Here is a 20966-nt window from a genome sequence, read left to right on the forward strand (position 1 = left end):
TGGAAAGCTTCCTGTGCTTCTCCAGTGCTTATACTAGAACTCTCTGGACCCTAAAATCAGAGGCTGGACTATTCCAGGATATGGGGGTCAGAATATCAGGGATATGGGAATCCAGAAATTCAGCACCTGTTTCCCATAGCATCTGCTACTGGGTACATGGGTGTCAGGTTAAGCAGGTATTTGGTCTGAATTGTTACAGCCATTATTATATCTGCAGAATTAAAAAACAATTTCAGAAGTGTTTGTTTTGTCAGGGGGAGAGAGGAAAACTAATCTAAATTGTTCCAGAGTTGCCCTGCTTTACCTCTCAATTACAGCTTTGTATCTTTGGGACCTAACACTGTGTCTAAAGGTGGAGGCACGTGGCTGCCTGCTCATTGGGTTATACAAATCTGTTAGGTTCAACTTCTTCTACCTACAAACAGGAGGAGGAGAACACATTTGCCTGTGTTTTGCTATCTGAACATGAGTCATTTAAATAACATCCAAAGCAGCTGTTCCACTGGCAGGGCCCGGCAGGAGGGCTGCCCTTCCTCCCTCCCCACTCCCCCACAGGCTGTACTCCTGCACAGGAGGGCTGCCCTCCCTCCCTCCCTCCCTCACTCCCTCCCTCACTCCCACAGGCTGTACTCCTGCACAGGAGGGCTGCCCTCCCTCTCTCCCTCCCACAGGCTGTACTCCTGCACAGGAGGGCTGCCCTCGCTCTCTCCCTCTCCCCCTCACTCCCACAGGCTGTACTCCTGCACAGGAGGGCTGCCCTCCCTCTCTCCCTCTCTCCCTCCCTCCCACAGGCTGTACTCCTGCACAGGAGGGCTGCCCTCCCTCCCTCCCTCCCTCCCTCCCACAGGCTGTACTCCTGCACAGGAGGGCTGCCCTCCCTCCCTCCCTCCCTCCCTCTGCCCCTCACTCCCACAGGCTGTACTCCTGCACAGGAGGGCTGCCCTCCCTCCCTCTGCCCCTCACTCCCACAGGCTGTACTCCTGCACAGGAGGGCTGCCCTCGCTCTCTCCCTCTCCCCCTCACTCCCACAGGCTGTACTCCTGCACAGGAGGGCTGCCCTCCCTCCCTCCCTCCCTCCCACAGGCTGTACTCCTGCACAGGAGGGCTGCCCTCGCTCTCTCCCTCTCCCCCTCACTCCCACAGGCTGTACTCCTGCACAGGAGGGCTGCCCTCCCTCCCTCCCTCCCTCCCACAGGCTGTACTCCTGCACAGGAGGGCTGCCCTCGCTCTCTCCCTCTCCCCCTCACTCCCACAGGCTGTACTCCTGCACAGGAGGGCTGCCCTCCCTCTCTCCCTCTCCCCCTCACTCCCACAGGCTGTACTCCTGCACAGGAGGGCTGCCCTCCCTCTCTCCCTCTCCCCCTCACTCCCACAGGCTGTACTCCTGCACAGGAGGGCTGCCCTCCCTCCCTCTGCCCCTCACTCCCACAGGCTGTACTCCTGCACAGGAGGGCTGCCCTCCCTCCCTCCCTCCCTCCCTCACTCCCACAGGCTGTACTCCTGCACAGGAGGGCTGCCCTCCCTCTCTCCCTCTGCCCCTCACTCCCACAGGCTGTACTCCTGCACAGGAGGGCTGCCCTCCCTCCCTCCCTCCCTCCCTCACTCCCACAGGCTGTACTCCTGCACAGGAGGGCTGCCCTCCCTCTCTCCCTCACTCCCACAGGCTGTACTCCTGCACAGGAGGGCTGCCCTCTCTCACTCCCACAGGCTGTACTCCTGCACAGGAGGGCTGCCCTCCCTCCCTCTCCCCCTCACTCACGCAGATTGTACTCCTGGACGTTGCTGATGTAGCCGTAGAGGGGGCAGTGCCCAAAGAGCACCAGCATGACGGTGCTGTTGTCGCGCAGGGTCACCACGTGTGCCGAGTGCCCCACCACGGCGTACTGCTCCTTGGCCCGGGGTGCCAGCACGGCCCAGCTCTGCCGCGGGATGTGGAACACCCACAGCTGGCTGCTCACGTTCCCCGTGGCATCCAGCTTGCCGCCGTACATGTAGATGTTATCCTGAAAGAAGGCCCAGAGGGCAGCGAGTGCAGCGTTTAGGGAACTGCTGTTTGGGAAGCACTGAAGCTACTGGTCTGAAGTTACCTAATAAAGTCCCCTGGAAAGGGACTGGGGACAAGGCCTGAAGGGACAGGACAGAGGGATTGGATCCCACTGCCAGAGGGCTGGGATGGATGGGATATTGGGAGCTAGTAATTGTCCCCAGGAGGGTGTGAGGCCCTGGCACAGGTGCCCAGAGCAGCTGTGGCTGCCCCTGGATCCCTGGCAGTGCCCAAGGCCAGGCTGGACATTGGGGCTAGGAGCAGCCTGGGACATTGGGAGGTCTCTGCCTGCAGCAGGGAACTGGGACTAGATGATCTTTAAGCTCCCTTCCAACCCAAATAATTTTGTGATTCCATGATGAATTTCCATGCTTTGAGGTTCTTCAAGTGCTCTGTTTGTGAATGACAGTGTGGAGTTTGAGTATTTATGATTAAGTTTTGCCCTGGCCTGCACTGTTTGAGCTGAACAACATTCAAAGGTCAATAAAACCCAAAGGTTAATAAAGGATCAGCTCATTTCCTTTCCACAGACTTTGCCATCCTGCTCTCACATGGTCTGCACTTACAGCAAGGCACACAAGTGAGAAAGGAGGTAAAAACTGTCAAATCCACTTGCTGTGTCAGATGCTGGAAGATGAGATTCACAAATTTACTTGCAGAGCAAGTAACAAAAATCCCTAATCCGCCAGCTCTGCTTTGGCATCTTGGACAACAGAGCTCATAAAAATATTCATGTGATCTACATAAAAGGCAGCTGGGGAACTCCAGCAAACTCATCCTCAGGCATTCTTGTCAGCACAGACAGCAAGAAGGAAATAATGGACTCACTGGCCTCAAAAAGTCATCTTCAAAATCTCTGGAAAAAGGGCAAAGAAGGAGCACACAGGCAGAGACACTACAGACTTCCTAGGAGAGCCACCCAAGGATTGCCTAGAGCACAAGGGTATAGCCTGGGCTAAGCATGGACAAGCCCCTGAATGAGGAACATTTCTCCAAAAGCAAGGCTGATCTGGGATAAGGAGTGGGAAACAGGAGAAAAGAAGGGAAATTAGCTGGGAAGTGAGTCTGGAGCACTGAACTTACCTTGTGCAATGCCAACGAATGACCATATCTCATCTCTACTGAGTTCACAGAGCTGTTCAGTGGAAGCCACTCTTCAGAAATGAGATCATACCTGTATAATTAAAACTGAATTACTTTCCAAGGAATAGGTATTAAAGCTGAGAATATGATTGTTTGTCCTTTCTAAGATTTGGGGAAATTATTTACCAATATAGTATGCTAGATATAATTATTTACTGAAATAATAAATCCTGCCATGATTTCAGCATGCACAAAGCTCATACAAACTACTTATGGGTTAAAAAGAAAAACAGTTGAGCCTGCTCTGTTACTGACCATCCACAGGTTGATGTCCTTTGCCCTGTTTTCTTTTCCATACAACCCCAAGAGCTAGTGCATTGCCTATTAAGCTGTGACAACCTACACCACCTCTCCCTCAAAAAAGTAGGAAAACTTTACACTAAACTTAGATAATTTCCAACTACTTGATTAAAGAAACTCTGCTGGTGCTTAAAAAGCACTTTTTAATTATGTCTTTGCTATTCATGCTTAAAATAACATAAACCTTCTGCCCTGAAAATGGCTTGTGGCTTTTCATTTAAAATAAGGCACTATATTTGCCAAGCTTAGGGCTTTGTGAGATAAAATCATCTCTGAGAAAGCATTCAACAAAGCCATAGGGTATCCTATTAAAAACAAGGTGTGACTTTGGAGGAGTAAATTGTGGGTGCAAGTAGCAACTGTTCTACATTTAAATGTGTGTTTTCAGCTCCTCTTCCCCTATAAGAACTATTGCCTCAGGATGTGAGCGCAGAATACACAGCTCTCACTTAGGTCCATCAAAGTAAGGTATAGGAGTATGTGTGGGAAAAAATCCAGCTTTTGCCTAGATCTGCCCTAATACAATACAAAAGCTGGGGTTTTTTAAATTGAGTATTTCCATGAAGTACATTATTATTACTTTATATTTTAGTTACTGTTACACCTCCTCAAACAATTGCATAAATGCCCTCATCCTAATGCCACTCCCTATCTGGTGTCCCATACACTGTGGATAACCATCCAGAGTAATCAGTAGGTGTTATTAAGGAACCAAAAACTCAAGTCACACAGATACAACATAAAGAAGGTCTAAAAAACACTGAAGCAAAATGACCCTCTTTGAATATGAGGCTAGATATAATTTAGGAGCTGGCCCAGAAATATACAGAGAATAGTTAAATGCTGTCAGACACAGATGAATCAAAAGCTCACTGAACATTAGGAACCTTATGCTTTTCTTTTCCAAAATTAGCACCCCTTAGCAAGATTTTCCCCCATCTCAAACACGAGCCTGAGTTTTTATTATGGCTGTTTTCCCTTGCAGATGAAGCACAGACCAAAGCAAAGCATGTCAGGTGGCATTTCCTAAAAATAACTCTCAAATCTAAGTTCCTATCTTTAGTTTTTATTATCTGGGTTTATACTCACGCTAAAACCTTCTGAGAGTCAGAATGATTGAAGACATAGCCTCCAACAACCCACATTTTATTGTCATGGATGACGGCTTTGTGAGATGCTCTGGCAAGTTTTGGAAGAGTGTATTCTTCCCGTTCCCAAAATGACTGGTTTGCAGGAAGAGGAATTGAACAGCCAGGACCTGGGAAAAGAAGGTTTAAAAATGGGGTTTTTCCAAAGCCTGTATTTCAGCTGGAGGTCAAACTCCTGCTAGTGCTGTAGCTGGTTGCATTTAATATGGGACTAATTCTTACATGTCAGTAGGTCTTTGCAAAGGAAACATGTATGTTCAGGCCAGATCTCTGCCAAGTTGGATGTGGCTGATCAGCTCAGCTGGACATGAGAACAAGGCATTTCACATGTTCAAACAGGTCAACTATGGCAACCAGGCTCAAATTTGCTTCAGGTGCATAGGAATGAGGCTTGAAGGGATGCCTGTACGCCACAGGTTAGTCTCTCTTTGGATGGTGACAAAGTTGCTTTTAAAAGCAATTGTAAAAAACCACAGAATCACAGACTGGGATGGATTGGAAAGATCGCCTTTCACCCGCCTGCCATGGCAGGGACACCTTCCAGAGGATGCCCCAAGCCCCAATGTCCAACCTGGCCTTGGACACTGCCAGGGATCCAGGGGCAGCCACAGCTGCTCTGGGCACCCTGTGCCAGGGTGTCATCACACTCATTGTAAAATACTTCTTCCTTATATCTAATCTAAACCAGCCTAGTTTCAATTTAAAGTCATTCCCCTTTGTCCTGGCATTCCAGGCCCTTGTCCAACAGCCTTCTCCAGCTCTCATGGAAGCCCTCTGGGCACTGGAAGTGGCTCTGAAGTCTCCCTGGAGCCTTCTCTTCTCCACACCTCCAGCTCTCCCAGACTGTCTCCAGAGCTGAGAGGCTCCAGCCCTTGGAGCTTCCCTGTGTCCTCCTCTCCAGCATATCCATCCATCCATCCACATGAAGTGTGATCTTTTAAATTTAAAAAGGAAATACTCTGTTCCTAGTCAAAATGAGAATACTTGTCATGCAGAATATTCCCACGTACTCCCAGTTAAACTGCCAGCTCCACACATAGGAAATGCATCCCCAGAGTTCTGTGTGCCCCCCAGGAGACTCACCCTGCCAGCCTGCAGAGCACAGGCAGGCTCTGGAGCCGTTGAGGCTGCAGTGGCCCCGCTCAGGAGCGCCGCAGTTCCCCGGGCAGTAGGGAATGTCACAGGCCTCTCCCTTCCAGCGCTCGGCACACTCACACTGCGGGGCCAGGCTGCTGCTGTTGAGCCTGCACTCCCCTTGGCCAGAGCAGTTATTGGGACACATATTGAAACTGGGGAAAAGCACAAAGCAGCTCGTCAGGAAGGAAAGAGATTCCCAAGAATTATTAACAAAGGCAAGAGTGATGCTGAACAAAGTGAACACAAATCATTACAAACCAAGAGAGAGTCATCTGCTACCTGGTGTGATGCACCTGTAGAGATTTGTACTCTATTCCTAAAAACTGCTTCATTTCACAAGTTAAACTCACAGCTCCTCTGAGAAAATGATCAATAGGATTTTTAGCCATTTGTAAGGCAAACAACTTTCCTTAAAACACCCAACAGTAAGTGAGGACTTTAATCAGAGTGTAAGGCTGCTGTGGTGTCTGTGCAATTTATACTCAAACTGCTCACAATTAGGTGCTATTCAGGGATCTGCTTACCAAGAGAACAACTGGAGATGGAACCCGAGCCAAAGACATGCCTGGTTCAAATAATTTCTCATTTTATAATATCTGCAATGTAGCTGAGGCAAAACCAGATACGATCTTAGTAAAGGTCCAAATTTTGAGATCATAATAATTTCCAGACTCCAGTTTTTGCTGGTGTATCAACCAGAATAATTCACAGATGGGAATTAGTACCCATATTCTCACTGTCACTGGCTCCAAGGCAATTCCACAAGTGCTGAGAGAACTACTACCTACACTCAGTGATAACTAAGAAGACTCTTATGTACCATTCAATCTACTTGCTGGGAAAATGTTACGAGCAAACCTAAGAACCAGAACACAAAACAGCACTTGAAAATTGTTTGAAATTATGAAGAAAGTGACAAATTAAAAGAATATTGTTCTTGAAGACAGTATTTTATTGCAATGGTGCAAATCCAACAGCTGGCAGTAGATGGAGTCCTGGTTTATGCAATCAGTCAGACTTGGAAATCACTGCCTCTTCAGCTCCTCTGATCCCAGTAACTTTGCATACACTCCTCATCTTCTTCTGGAGCTTTCAAGGGGTGCTGAATGCCCCCTATTTTTAAAAAATTCACTATTATGTGGGTTATTAAGCACATATTTGTGTTATTACTAAGGATGAAAGCACTGAGACTTGATATCCAAAAACTAAGCTTCTCATTTTAAAAGAAAGTCAGTTTTTGCAAGAAGTCAGTTATGACTGAAGTTTTTCCAGCTGTTTTTTCTGAAAGAGGTGAGACTTTCTGCAGGTTATTCCCAAATTAAATCTCCCAGTGTGGCACAAACATAACTTGCATCTGTAGGAGCAAAAAAAATCTGAAGCTCACAGTCCCTGCAGAAGTAAAACCTTCCATCTCTGTGAGTATGTCCACACATTTACCTCAAGACAAAACCTTTCTAAAAGCAGTTGATGAATTAGGGAGCATAGCAGAATTACTTTTAAAAAGCTCACCAATGAGGACTACATACATGTCAGTGAACAGAAAGTACCATCTGTTTAGAATATGAATGAATATAAAACCAGTTCAGAATAAAAAGAAGCCAGATGAAGGGATTCAATCCAGGGATGAATAAGAAAGCAAATCCTGAGGATGAGGACCCTCAAGAGCAGGCACAGCCCAGTGTCTCAAATGAAATGTGTGGCTGATGGAAAAGTGCGTTTGTGCTAGAGTATCTCTGCAGAGCACTCAGGAGCACAGACATGCACAAAACACATCAATTCCTGTTGATTAGATAGAATCAAATTGATCTAATAACATAAAATAAATAGTAAGATGCCTTTTGGAGCAAACATTCATCCACACTTACAACTTACAAGTTGTAACATTGAGCACATGCCACTTATTAGCTGTTGCAAGGGTATAATAAAGATAAAAATCTAATTTCAAGTGTCTGCTCATAATTACACACTTCAATGGCAACTGCTTATTTCAAGACAAAAGTAAGAAAAGGGGAAAACTCCTTTTGCTCAACCTGCAGCATCACTGTGGAGTGGTGCCACTTACTTATAGGTGATGTTAAACCCTGTGAGATTATAGGCAGCATCACTGAAGAAATGTAGAAGAGCATATCCAGAAGTAGCTACAACTTCAGGTACTGTTTCATTGCTGTCTTTCTCAGGAACAATAAGACCACTGGAAAAGTAAGAGAACAATATTAGAAGTGAAATAAAAGGCAGCAAAGCAACAAGAGTAAATGCACCAGTACTATCAATAAAATAACTGAATTTCAATAAAATAATTGAAACTCCATGTAGTTCCATTATTTGAAGTATAATGAATTTGTGGAATCATAAATAAATGTATGTTGGAAGTATTTAACCTGAGAAAGTCTGAAGCTATCTAGAATGTTAGATATCCCTATCAAAAACCCTTCCCTCCCTTGTCACTCAGCAAAGAATTAAGCAGGTCCCACTCATAAAACAAGGTGGCACCATTGGAAACAGAAATTAATGTGTCCAAAAAGAAAATCTGTATTACAAAGTCAAACTAAAGGTCTGCTGAGCCCAGATCTCCTCCTGACTGTGGGCTACAAAAATGATTGGGAAAGGCTGTGACAAACCAAGCAAGTACAGAGCATTGTGGCAATGTGTAATCCACCATCCAGACACCCAGTTCAGATGCTTAGACCTGGAGAATGCACCCAAGCCAGCACAGTAAAATAAACCACTCTGCCATGCTTCTATCCAATTCATTTCTTAATCATTCATATCCTTTTCACCTGAAAAATCTGCAGCAGTGAGGTTAACAATTTAATTCCACAACAGCAGAAAAAGGATTATTCTACTCATTTTTGACTTGCTGCCTTTTGGGTTCCTTTTCTATGAGAAATACAAACAGCCACAGAATCACAGACTGGTTTGCATTAAACCAGAGACTTAAAACTCATCCTGTTCAACCCCTGCCATGGCAAAGACACCTTCTGCTATTCTAGGCTGCTCCCAGCCCCAGTGTCCAACCTGGCCTGGGGCACTGCCAGGGATCCAGGGACAGCCCCAGCAAATCTGGGAATTCCAGCCCAGGCAGGAATTCCTTGCCAAGATCCCAGCCCACTCTCCTCTTTCCCAGTGGGAGCCATTCCCTGGCTCCTGTCCCTGCAGGCCTTGTCCCCAGCCCCTCTGCAGCTCTCCTGGAGCCCCTGCAGGCCCTGCCAGGGGCTCTGAGCTCTGCCTGGAGCCTTCCCTTCTCCAGGGGAGCATTCCCAGCTCTGCCAGCCTGGCTCCAGAGCAGAGGGGCTCCAGCCCTGCAGCAGCTCCGGGGCCTCCTCTGGGCTCTCTCCAGCAGCTCCACGTCCTCCTGCTGTTGGCCCCAGGGCTGGGGCAGCTCTGCAGGTGGGCTCTCACCTCAGGGAGGGGCACAGGGACAGAGTCCCCCCTCCCCTGCTGCCCACGCTGGGATCAGCCCAGGCACAGGGGCGTTCTGGGTCCCAGCTTACAAGGCCAGGGCATGCCCAGTTTCTTACCCACCAGCATCACCAAGTCCTCCCCCTCCAGTGCTGCTCTCAATCCCTCCATCCCCCAGTCACTTCTCATACTTGGAATTGCTCCCATCTGATGCAGGACCTTGACCTTGTTGAAGCTCATGAGATCCCTACAGTGCCAGTCCTTGGTCATGCCCAGGTCCCTCTGGATGCCGTCTCATCCCTCAGGCATTTCATCTTCTCATCATCTCTTCTTTTATAAGCTCTACGTGACTCATCACATTCATGTGTGTTGTCCCTTCTATCATAGCAGCCTGTCACACTCTCTACCTCCCACCTCTTTCTTGGCTTCACACTTATGGATGCCTTTGGCTGTTTCTCTCACCTTTCCAGGTTCTCTGAGATCCTCCAGCCTTTTAGTTTTCCAGGACTAGCAGAGAGAAGCAAAGATGGTGGGCAAGACTATCTACAGTATTGCAGACACACTACAGATTTATATAATGGTTTGTCAAAATAATTGGAGTAAACTGACAAACTAAAATGAGCTTTGAAAAAAGTAATTACTACCTATTTACCTATTGCACTAAATACTTTGTATCTGAGAGGGAATGTTTATTTTTCATTTAATAGAAGCTTGACAAAACCAAAAAATTAAAAGTTGATTCCTCCCTCATACAAAAGGCATCAACATGGGCACAAATTGAAAGTCTATTGAATTTACATTTTTAAAAGCCTTTATCCATGTGCAGCACATTGTCTAGCACCCCCTGTTCACAGTCAGCAGCTATTTCCCTGCACAGATCCACCTTTGCCCAGCCTCACTCCCGTTTCCCCAGGTCAAGTCAAAGCTCTGTGACCAGCAGGGGCCTGAGGGGCAGAGCAGAGCATGTGGGGAGGGAGCCAGGGCAGCTCCAAACAGCCCGGCCTGGCCCCCATCCGGCCACCCCCCAGAGCCCAGGGCCACCAGCAGGCAAAAAGCAATGATGGAAAGAATTTTCCCCCAAGAAGAATTTACTTTTCCTCTTTTCACATCTATTTAGAATAGAAAGCTAATGCAGTTGAAGAGAGTTTCCTAGGACAGAGTAAATGAGTTTATCTGCTCAAGGAAATCACTCCCAGCTATCCATAGCACCCACTAATACCACCTGGGAAGCACTTTTTGTGACCTGAACTTTTCTGTCCCCATGATACAATACAATGGTGTGCTCCAAGAACAGAAACAGACCCCCAGCAATCCTTTGTACTACAGATTTGGGGGTATATGTACCAAAACCAGCAGATGAACAAGCTACCTACATCAGGATCACACTGAAAACTGCACAACAGCCCTTTCTGCACAACAAATCTCATGGTGGACAAAAAAGGTGTCCTTCATTTTACCAACACACCATAAAAATCACTGGAACCTGATCCCAATGTTTTGGCTAAGCAACTCCAGCACATCTGCTGATATACATTTCAAGAAATATTTCCTTATGAGAAAGCCAAATTTCCCCCCGCTGCTCACTTCTCAATGATAAGGGATTAAACAGCAAAATTAATTTCCTTTTCATCTCTCTGGAAGAGGTGCTTTATTTCATTCTCAACATTTGAGACTTCTGAAGTTTATCTCTCCCAAAAGACCATCTCCCACAAAACCAAAGAACAAAAAGCCTAACAAACTTCTTGTTTGGTTCATAATATTCCCTTGTAATGGACACTGTAGAACAGTACATCTCCACCACAGGAAAACATTTGAAAATAATTTGGGTGAGGCAAACTGCAGCTCAGGGACAAGAAAAAAATTGCTTTGTTCTGGTTTCTTCTTCAGCACTTATCACTGATATTACAGGGCAAAGTAAGTGGAAGGCAAGACAAAAATTCCCCTCAATAATCTTTCCTAATAAAAGGACTATCCTTGACAATTCTTTGTGCTCTCAAAGAAATCTCAAATTTGGGGTTTGTTTGACCAGAACACAAGTACCTCCATAACAATGCTTGCATCCCAGATATTCCCTATTCCCTATTTCCATCTTTTTCTGGTGATTCATGTGTAAATAACTAAAGAGGATGTTACACAAATTTAAAACACTCTAAGGAAACTTAATCACAGAATTGTCTGGGTTGGAAGGGACCATAAAGGTCATCTAGTCCGAGCCCCTGCCATGGCCAGGGACACCTCCCACCAGACCAGGTTGCTGCAAGTCCCATTCAGCCCAGCCTTGAACATTTCCAGGGATAGAGCATTTTAATTTCTTTCAGAGAAAGCCATGGAAAGAACACAACACAGCAGGAACAATCACATGCCTGAAAGGTTGAACCTCAGAAACAGTGAATAAATCAACCTGCTCCCAGTATCATATGGAATGAACAGAAGCACATCAGAATTTACATCTGCCACGAAAAAGAATCCAATAGGCAGAATCAGAATGACAAAAGATTATGCAAAACTTCCTTTAAATTATGATCCAAAATCTCTGAGCAACTCAACTCTGGCCAAGATTAGCGTGTTTCACAACACACTGCTTTTATTTCCTTTCATAAGGTTTCAAAACATTTTGCAACCATCCCTACTCCAAAGCAAATAAACACTCCTACTCAGCTCAGCTGCCCAGTGACACCCAGGGAAAGGCAAACCTCTGCTTTGGACCCAAATAACATCTATTTCCTGCAAGCTGGATTGCTGAAGTCAATGGCAGAAAGTAAAAGAGTATCAGAGAATCAATGAAACACAGAATGGCCTGAGCTGGAAGAAACTTTAAAGATCATCCTGTTCCACCTCCTGCTATGGGCAGGAACACCTTCCACTACCCCAGGGTGCTCCAAGCCCCAGCGTCCAACCTGGCCTTGGGCACCTCCCAGGGAACAATTCCTGCCCAATATCCCATCTAGACCTACTCTCTGATAGCAGGAAGCCATTCCTCCTTGTCATGTCACTCCATCCTCTTGTCCAAAGCCTCTCTCCAACTCATCATGGAGGCTCATTTCAAGTATGGAAGTTCACAATTATGTCCAGGAGACCAAATTTCTCCACTGCCCTGCACGCACTGCCCTGGTTCCTTCCCCTAGAGTACTGAAAAATCAGAATAATTTAAAACAAAGGGTACCTCCTCTATTATTTTTCTTGGATTTGCCATGTGAGTATTACAGTACTGGCATATTCCTCATTTCCTCCAGAGACACAACCTGTTAGAGATCAAAGCATGAGAAGCTCTACTAAGCAGAAAAAGGGCATAATTGAGAGTCACAAAAGGAAAGGGTGAAAATACAGAGTAGAGCTCATGGAGGAGTAAAATGATAAAGATGATACTGGAAAATCAGCTTTCAATCCATCAAAATCCAATGCAAACAAATTATCCTAATTTTTAAATACTTTGATCCATCTGGACACACACATACACAAAATGGCAACATTCCTCTGTTACTAAAAACCAGTCCATGCACCTCATTCATACTCAGAACTACAAGAGTAAAACTAAACAAACTAAAAATAGAAGTTACAGAAGACTAAAAATAAAACAACAGCAAAAAATAAAAAAGGAGGGAGGAGAATATAAGGAGACATCTTAAATTTATTGTCTTCAATGAAGCAGGATGACTCCCAAACAAGGACTTTTAAGGAAACAAACCCATTGCAACACCACGTACTAAAAAAGCCCAGACTATAGATTCATTATTGAGCTGGCAGCCCCTCAAATTACAATCTTCCTTGAAATCCTCAACCCTTGCTGCAGCAGAGGCACAAGCACAGGGAAGCTCGTCTGTCTGCAAAAGGCTCCAGATCAGGGGCTTTGCCCAAAAATCTCCTCAGTTCTTACATGACTGTGGTTATCGAAGAATCATGGAACAGTTTAAGGTGGAAGGACAGTTTAAGGACCTTAAGGATTATCCCACCCCTGCCATGGCAGAGACACCTCCCACTGCCCCAGGCTGCTCCAAGCCCCAGTGTCCAACCTGGCCTGGGGCACTGCCAGGGATCCAGGGGCAGCCCCAGCTGCTCTGGGAATTCCAGCCCAGGCAGGAATTCCTTGCCAAGATCCCAGCCCAATCTCCCCTTTCCCAGTGGGAGCCATTCCCTGGCTCCTGTCCCTGCAGGCCTTGTCCCCAGCCCCTCTGCAGCTCTCCTGGAGCCCCTGCAGGCCCTGCCAGGGGCTCTGAGCTCTGCCTGGAGCCTTCCCTTCTCCAGGAGAACATTCCCAGCTCTCCCAGCCTGGTTCAGTGGTAGGGAAGCTCCAGCCCCTGCAGCAGCTCTGTGGCCTCCTCTGGACTTGCTCTGGCAGCTCCAGTTTCTTCTGCTGTTGGAAGCCCCTGAGCTGAATACACATTCCCATGGCATCAAGGTCAGTTACAATTTCTGGCAAACAATTGAGGAAATAGAATGAAAAAATAGAGGAGGGTCAACCATATGATCTATGTACAAGGAGAAGTAGAAGGAGTGAGGTTTCTTTAACTTCAAGGACAGACGGCTGAAGAAGGGTGAAACCTAATTTTTGACCCTCAACTACCTCAGGAGAGATTAGAGAGGAGGGAATACCAGAGGTTCACAAGAAAAGGACAGGAGGCAACACACACAGGTTGCAGCAAGGGATTGTGGCTAGACATTGGTATTAGATTCACTGTAGATTATTATTTTAACACCAATCTCTGGACCATGGACCCAGAGGATCTACGAGATCTCCATCCTAAAGATAAATTCACACCCTGACTGGACAAAGGGCTCTGATGGTCATCCTGATTTGAGAGAGGGATCAGACCCTTCCAAGCCAACTCAGCCCTACAGGCAAATCTGGGTGCTCAAGTGCCATATTCACCATAAGGCACCACAAGGCTGGTGAGCTGCTCCGGCTCCGAGGGAACGGGGGCTCACACGATCCTCCACCTGGCACCTGAGAGCAGCCACAGCAGCCAAACGTCCTGCAGAACAACAACTGGGTCTGGCCAGGAAAACACCCCCCACCAACCTGAGCAAAATGAAAAAAAAGGTGCAAAACCAGCTCTGGTAAGTGTTTAATGCAGAGTAAAGTTAACAAAACCAACTAAGTTCACAGGTGCTGACTGCACTTTATCTACTTCAGATTTCTTCACCAGTGCTGACAAACATATTGCATTTGTTTCCATGTTCTTTTACTGCAGTTTTGAAGCAGCACATTTACACAGTCTCATTGTGCCTGTGGTCACAAATATAAGCCAGCAAAGATATTTTTAACACTGTTTAATAAAAAAGCTTAATATGCAGGACCAGACAGTTCTGGGGGCTCTCAGAATACAAGGAGTTTAGTCTATGCACACACTTGAACTGTGTAAATGTTGGCATTAAGCAAATATTTATTGCTCTTAAAAATTGATAAAACAAATTTAAAGCTTCCCTACAGTCCAGTGCTGAGGATTCCCAAGATCATCTTATATATATACAAGATTATATATATATTTCAAGATAAATATCATCTTGTGAACAAACAAACGAGCATCAGAAGGTCAAGAAAACAAAATGAGAGCAGTGAAGGAAGTGAAGGTTCAGGGAACTGCTGTAAAAAGTCAGGGAGGGAACAAAAATTGAGTTGAGAGAAAGGAATTTCTAGTGTTTATCAACAAACTCTCAAAGGGGGCCCAACTGTACAGGGCCCAACTGTATAAAGCTCAGTCTTGCAAATCTCCTGTCAGGGTGCAAATAATGAACAAGAAAATAGGGTCAATGGTAATAATAAATTTAATATACCCCAACTAAATTGGGAAAATATGAACACTGCTCTTAAAAAACTCCAAGGCATTTATTTTGTATTAGAGAAAGGTATTTTTCAACAGATGCTTTCTGGTACTTCACCAAAATGAGAAGCATCTGCCATTTCCTGAACTTGGATTACTGAACACCACAGCTCACTGCTAATGAAGTTAAATTCAAATGACATCTAAAGAAGCAATTTTAAAAAATTGGGGTTTTTTCTCTACCTCAAAAACATTATTGTATTAAGCTCATGTTTGCTTGTCCTCAGGACCAGGCTTCCTGATTTACAGATTTCCCAGTCTGAACCATAACTGTTAATGCTGTGAACTACTTATAAGTTCAATTTTAAAAGTCCATTAATTTTTGGAAAACACACAAGAAATGGCAGGCACAAATCATGATTTCACCTTTTCACCAGTGCATTAAAAAATAGCTTGATTAGAACAAAATGACATTGGGTCAAGATGACATTTCCTCCTCTTCCTGCACATCAATCAGAACAGAGCACTTCCAGGTAGCATTGCCAGTTTTTGGAGGTTTTTAGAAGAGAAAGGTTGCTCCTTCCTCAAATTAGGTGTCCTGTTTTGACCTCACCTTAGTCTGAAGCTTTTACTCCAAAACAACGCTACATTTGCAGCTGAAGACCAAAAAAACACATATGGTGGTTTAAATTTTTATCAACTTTTGTCCCTCTGCTGATTTTCTCTCACAGACATTATAAGGATTTTTTAGAAGCAACATGAAGTATTTTTAGACCTTCATTTCACAAATGAGAGGAAGCCCAGCAGAAGGTTAATTCTAGAAATAGTTATGCAGCCACTTGGAACAAGCAGAGTCCCAGGGGAACCTTTAGTCCTTTAGTTTTTTCCATAGATAACTTGGGATTATTTTCCTAATTTCAGTTTAAAGAATAAAAAGCATAAGGAGGTGGTGTCACTGCAAGACTGAAACACAGAAAAACACAAGTTATGTCTAGGTCTCAGGATGAAATGTGGATTGCTCACCAGCAGCCACACTGATGTCTCATCACGGACGAGCCTAACACCTGTAACCTGTTGGCAGAACGGGAACTTTTACACATCAGGAGCTAGACAGGGACATTTGCCATGGGATGAGAACAGGACAGAGGGAATGGCTTCCCACTGCCAGAGGGCAGGAGAGATGGATATTGGGAAGGAATCCTTCCTTGTGACAGCACTGAGGCCCTGGCACAGGTGCCCAGAGCAGCTGGGGCTGCCCCTGCATCCCTGGCAGTGCCCAAGGCCAGGCTGGACACTGGGGCTGGAGCACCTGGGACATGGGAGGTGTCCCTGCCATGGCAGGGGTGGCACTGGATGGGCTTTAAGATCCCTGCCAAGCCTAACCATCCTGTGATTCTATGTTTTTCACAAGGTTGATCCATGATTGCTGCTCCTGAACATGTTCCAAGTAACTAAAGAATTTGAAGTTTAAGGTACATAAAAGATAGACATAATTCTATGAGACCTCCATGTCTACAACACTAGCTGCCTTTTGCCCCTCTGTCTGTATTGACACAGTACAAGTTTAAGTCATAAATCATGTTCAAACCCATAAATGGGGTAGTTTTCTCCTCTCAAAGGAGCCTGCACACCAAATCATCTCCAGCCCAGACAGACAACAATAATTTTTTTGTCTCTCAAAGAATCAGGATTTGGAAATGAAAACGTAATACTTAAATGCTAGAGTGCAGTGACATGACTTGTTCATTGTAAAAGCTAAAAACAACTCTTTAATTGTTTATGCTGACAAAGAGTGCAAAAAAGGACACTGGCTATATGTGCTGCACTTGCAGTGTTACACATTTGGATTACTGGATCATATTTACAGTGTCAGAAGCCCCATGTAAGTCAGGCTCTAAGTTAAGAAAATACCACTGGCTACAGTCAAGAGTCTCACCAAGGGGAACTCACCTAAAAGCTGCCAGTAAGGGAGCATAAATTGAGTCTCCATCATACACATACAAGTGGTCCCAGCTGCACTCCGTGGCAAAGTGATTGAATCGAAGCCTGAGGATTGTGTTTGGCCTGTAAAGAAAAAATAAAGAAAGAAAATATTTGTAATTAGCCACTCAACACACAGGACAAAATCCCTTCAACACACTTGTCTGGTGTGACGCTCTGGTCTAGACAAGACTAAAACTGAGTCATTTGGTATAACTGTAGGTGCATTAAACATGCTGTGGTTCAGGGGTTTTTTTGTATGCAGCTCTCCTGGTATTAAGCAAAAATTTCTTTATGGCCAGAAAACTGTGTCCTGTTGTGCAGAACAGATCACGGAACCACACAATGTCCTGAACTGGAAGGGACTGACAAGGATCACTGAGTCCAGCTCCTGGCTCTGCACAGGACGCCCCAACAATCCCACCCTGAGCCTGAGCCATTGCCCCAACACTCCTGGAGCTCTGGCAGGCCTGGCACCACGAGCATTCCCTGGGAGCCTGGGCACTGCCTGAGCACCCTCTGGGGGAAGAGCCTTTCCTGAGACACAAAATAAGCCTCCCCCAACACAACTTCAAGCCCTTCCTTTGGGTCCTGTCCTGGTCACACAGAGATCAGTGTCTGTCCCTTCTCTGCCTCAGAAGGAATTTGCAGGCTGTGATGAAGTTTCCCCTCAGTCTCCTGTTCTCCAGGCTGAACAAACCAAGTGACCTCAGCCACTGCTCAAACAAGCCAAATGTCCCTCTCTAGCTCTCCTGGAGCCCCTGCAGGCCCTGCCAGGGGCTCTGAGCTCTGCCTGGAGCCTTCCCTTCTCCAGGGGAGCATTCCCAGCTCTGCCAGCCTGGCTCCAGAGCAGAGGGGCTCCAGCCCTGCAGCAGCTCCGGGGCCTCCTCTGGGCTCTCTCCAGCAGCTCCACGTCCTCCTGCTGTTGGCCCCAGGGCTGGGGCAGCTCTGCAGGTGGGCTCTCACCTCAGGGAGGGGCACAGGGACAGAGTCCCCCCTCCCCTGCTGCCCTCACTGGGATCAGCCCAGGCATGGGGGGGGCTCTGGGCTGGATCATGTCCAGCTCTCACCCAGCAGCACCCCCAGGTCCTTCTCCCCAGGGCTGCTCTCCAGCCATTCTCCACCCATCCTGTGGTTGTGCTCTGCCTTGCCCCAGCCCCATGCTGGACCTTGTACTTGGTCTCATGAAATTCCATGAGGTTCACACAGTCCCATGTCTCTGGTCCGTCCAGGCCCCCTTTGGTGCCATTTCTTCCCTTCAACACCTTGCCCACACCACATGGCCTGGTATCCACTGGCAGATTTGCTAAGGGTGCCTTATGCCACTGTTCATGCCAGCAACAGATATGTTAAACACAGGGAGAAGACTAAGGAAAAGTGCCCTCTGGGAGTGTAGTAAATTCTGATCCCCTAAGAGGCCTCAGTTTGCAGTGTCCTGCACAAGTTCATGCTCTCACATGACTCCTGCCAATTCACAGCCCTCTCTACCTGCACATTCAGGGAGCAACATGGAATGTGACTGAACATACAGATGTTATCACACAGCATCATATCTGACCATGGAAAAGCTTTAGAGAATAAACAAATGGATCTTACAGTCCTGACACCAGCTTGGTTCTATCAAAAATATATTTCAACAAGTGAGATGCTCTGAACCGCTGCACCATCAATCAGGTGACAGAGGATAGACATTAAATATGCTATTCCTAAAAACCTGTGCAAGAAATTGCTTTAAGCAATATAAGGATCAACTACAAGAAGGGCAGTAAAGTGAGGGGAGACATCTGAGAGACTTCTCCCAGTTTAGAAAACCTTTGCAATAAAAGGTCAGTGGTTCCTCTGAAGTCCTCATGGCTCAATGAGTAAAGAAACATCTGAAGTTCATCACTACAGAAACTGATTCTTCATGATTAAAAGCTTTCAGAGCTTTCTCTTGTTTCTCATACTATTGAAAAATCCCATGTGCAGTGAATCCCATGATCTGAATGGCCCACTATGATGTCAGTTAAGTAATTCATAATCCTTCATTATTTCCAGAAGTGCGCTGATTTTTGTTCATCACATGTTGTTTCAACACAAACCTCTTAAACAGAAGTCAGTTTGGAGGGCTCAGTTGCACAAAAATTTATTTCCCAAGACCAATTAAGTGTTGCCCAATTTAGCTTTTAGAATAGCCAGAAAGAATCGTGAGACCTAACAATATTCAGTGCAGATAAAACTCACCTAAAAGTGCCAATAAGCAATACAAAATTCTAAGCTGCTTCCAACACTCACCTTCCTTCAATGAGCCAGGTGCATTTTGTCTTGTATTTGTAATTTCCAGGCCCATCTGTGACATACCCTGAAGGTTCTGTGAGTCTGCAAACAAAAACACAAAGACAAACATTAGTGTCCAGTGGTTTTAAACATTCAGAAAGGATTCTCTAAATTCTGAAGATCCATCATATAGATTATTATTTACTTAAGAGCCACTATATACAAACCAACTACAGCACAACAAAACCCAGCTGGGAATGTCCTGTTGAACTCTCTCTGCAGGCCTTCTGATGATTGTTCTTCAATAATAATGACATCACTTCAAGAGGGATGGTTTCTCTATCATATTGATGCCGTGGTTCCAAACCTGTATGTATGGATATACCACCTAACTAGCACAAGGAATTCCCCAACAGAAGCTAAAATTATTCCTAAACTATTTATTTACACAAACTGTACCATTGCATGCAGTTCAGATGAAGGCCATGGTGCAACCTGTCACTCATTCTGTATTTGACTCTCCCCAAACTCCTTGACAAGCTCCTGGATGGAGGGTTGGACTGACCCTAAGCCCCTGGATCCCTGGCAGTGCCCCAGGCCAAGCTGGACTGGGCTTGGAGCACCCTGGGATAGTGGAAGGTGTGCCTGCCCATGGATTGGGTGGAATGAGACAGGCTTTGAGGCCCCTTCCACCCCAACCATTCTGTGATTCTATATTGTTATCAATATCTGCAAATGCTGCACAGTGCAAATTCTACTCCAGCAAAAGAAAACCATTGGGATATGCATTCCTGTCTCATATGAATTAGTCAAAATATTCCAGATGAGTATTGCAGACACTGCTGAAAATAAATGGCAGGGAAGGATGGCAGCAGAAGGCAGCAGCACCTGAAAGTGCCCAAACACCATGTTCTGGTAGAGCACATGCTGGCACCCAAACCAGGATTCCTTCCTAGGCAAGTTATAAACTCCATGGTCGGCACACTGCCGGAGCAAATCACAGCCCTCTGGCAAAATTCAACTGTCCTACTTACAGCTCTAAAACAAAAACACTCTAAATTTAAACTTGGCAAAAAGAGAGGAAAGCAAGACCAGAAATTCCTCAAACCGGTAATCTTGGAACCTTTTCTGTGCCTTTCCCCAGTGATCTGTTAATGCTAACATCTCACTTTTTAACACATTTTGGCTGAGTCAAAAATTATTTTCCAAACTCTTTTCCATCAAGCATTTTTAAGGTTGATCTCTGATTCAAATTAAAAAGGCAAAACTCACAGGTTTTTAAAAACCACCTTCCTCTGTCTCTAAATGAATTTATTACAATACTTTTCAACCTGAGAAATTGAGCTGAAGATTTTTAAAAGCCAATTACTGAAGTTCTGCAGGAAATGGACATTCAAGCAAGTGGAGAAAAAGCTCAGATTCTTGGAAGCACAAAAAGCATCTGGGCCCTCTATGGAGACACAGATGTCAGTGTAAACACAGATTAGATTAAAAAAAATACACATACAGAAGGTATAGATTTAGGCTGGATATTGGGAAGGAAGGGAAGGAATTGTTCCCTGGGAGGGTGGGCAGGCCCTGGCACAGGGTGCCCAGAGCAGCTGTGCCTGCCCCTGCATCCCTGGCAGTGTCCTAGGCCAGGCTGGACATTGGGGCTTGGAGCAGCCTGAGACAGTGGGAGGTGTCCCTGCCATGGCAGGGGTGGCACTGTGTGGGCTTTATGATCCTTTCCAACCCAAACCATTCCATGATTCTGTGATTTATATTTCTTTTAAAATTTCAACATCTTTGAAAATTCAA

The 20966-nt window shown here is 45.7% G+C and overlaps 1 protein-coding gene across 1 annotated transcript in view; it reads right to left on the minus strand.

Annotated features, from left to right (window-relative positions):
• The window catches only part of ATRN (attractin), a 150827-nt gene that overhangs the window by 94896 nt on the left and 34965 nt on the right, over positions 1 to 20966 (minus strand). The window contains exons 2-8 of the mRNA XM_066548861.1: positions 19185 to 19268; positions 16881 to 16994; positions 7835 to 7963; positions 5719 to 5924; positions 4577 to 4745; positions 3128 to 3218; positions 1760 to 2003 (exon numbers count right to left, since the gene is read on the minus strand). Of these exons, the coding sequence (XP_066404958.1) occupies positions 1760 to 2003; positions 3128 to 3218; positions 4577 to 4745; positions 5719 to 5924; positions 7835 to 7963; positions 16881 to 16994; positions 19185 to 19268 (1037 nt within the window). The remainder of the gene's footprint in view (positions 1 to 1759; positions 2004 to 3127; positions 3219 to 4576; positions 4746 to 5718; positions 5925 to 7834; positions 7964 to 16880; positions 16995 to 19184; positions 19269 to 20966) is intronic.

The sequence above is a fragment of the Molothrus aeneus genome, chromosome 4, assembly GCF_037042795.1.
Source record: "Molothrus aeneus isolate 106 chromosome 4, BPBGC_Maene_1.0, whole genome shotgun sequence".
Taxonomy (NCBI): domain Eukaryota; kingdom Metazoa; phylum Chordata; class Aves; order Passeriformes; family Icteridae; genus Molothrus; species Molothrus aeneus.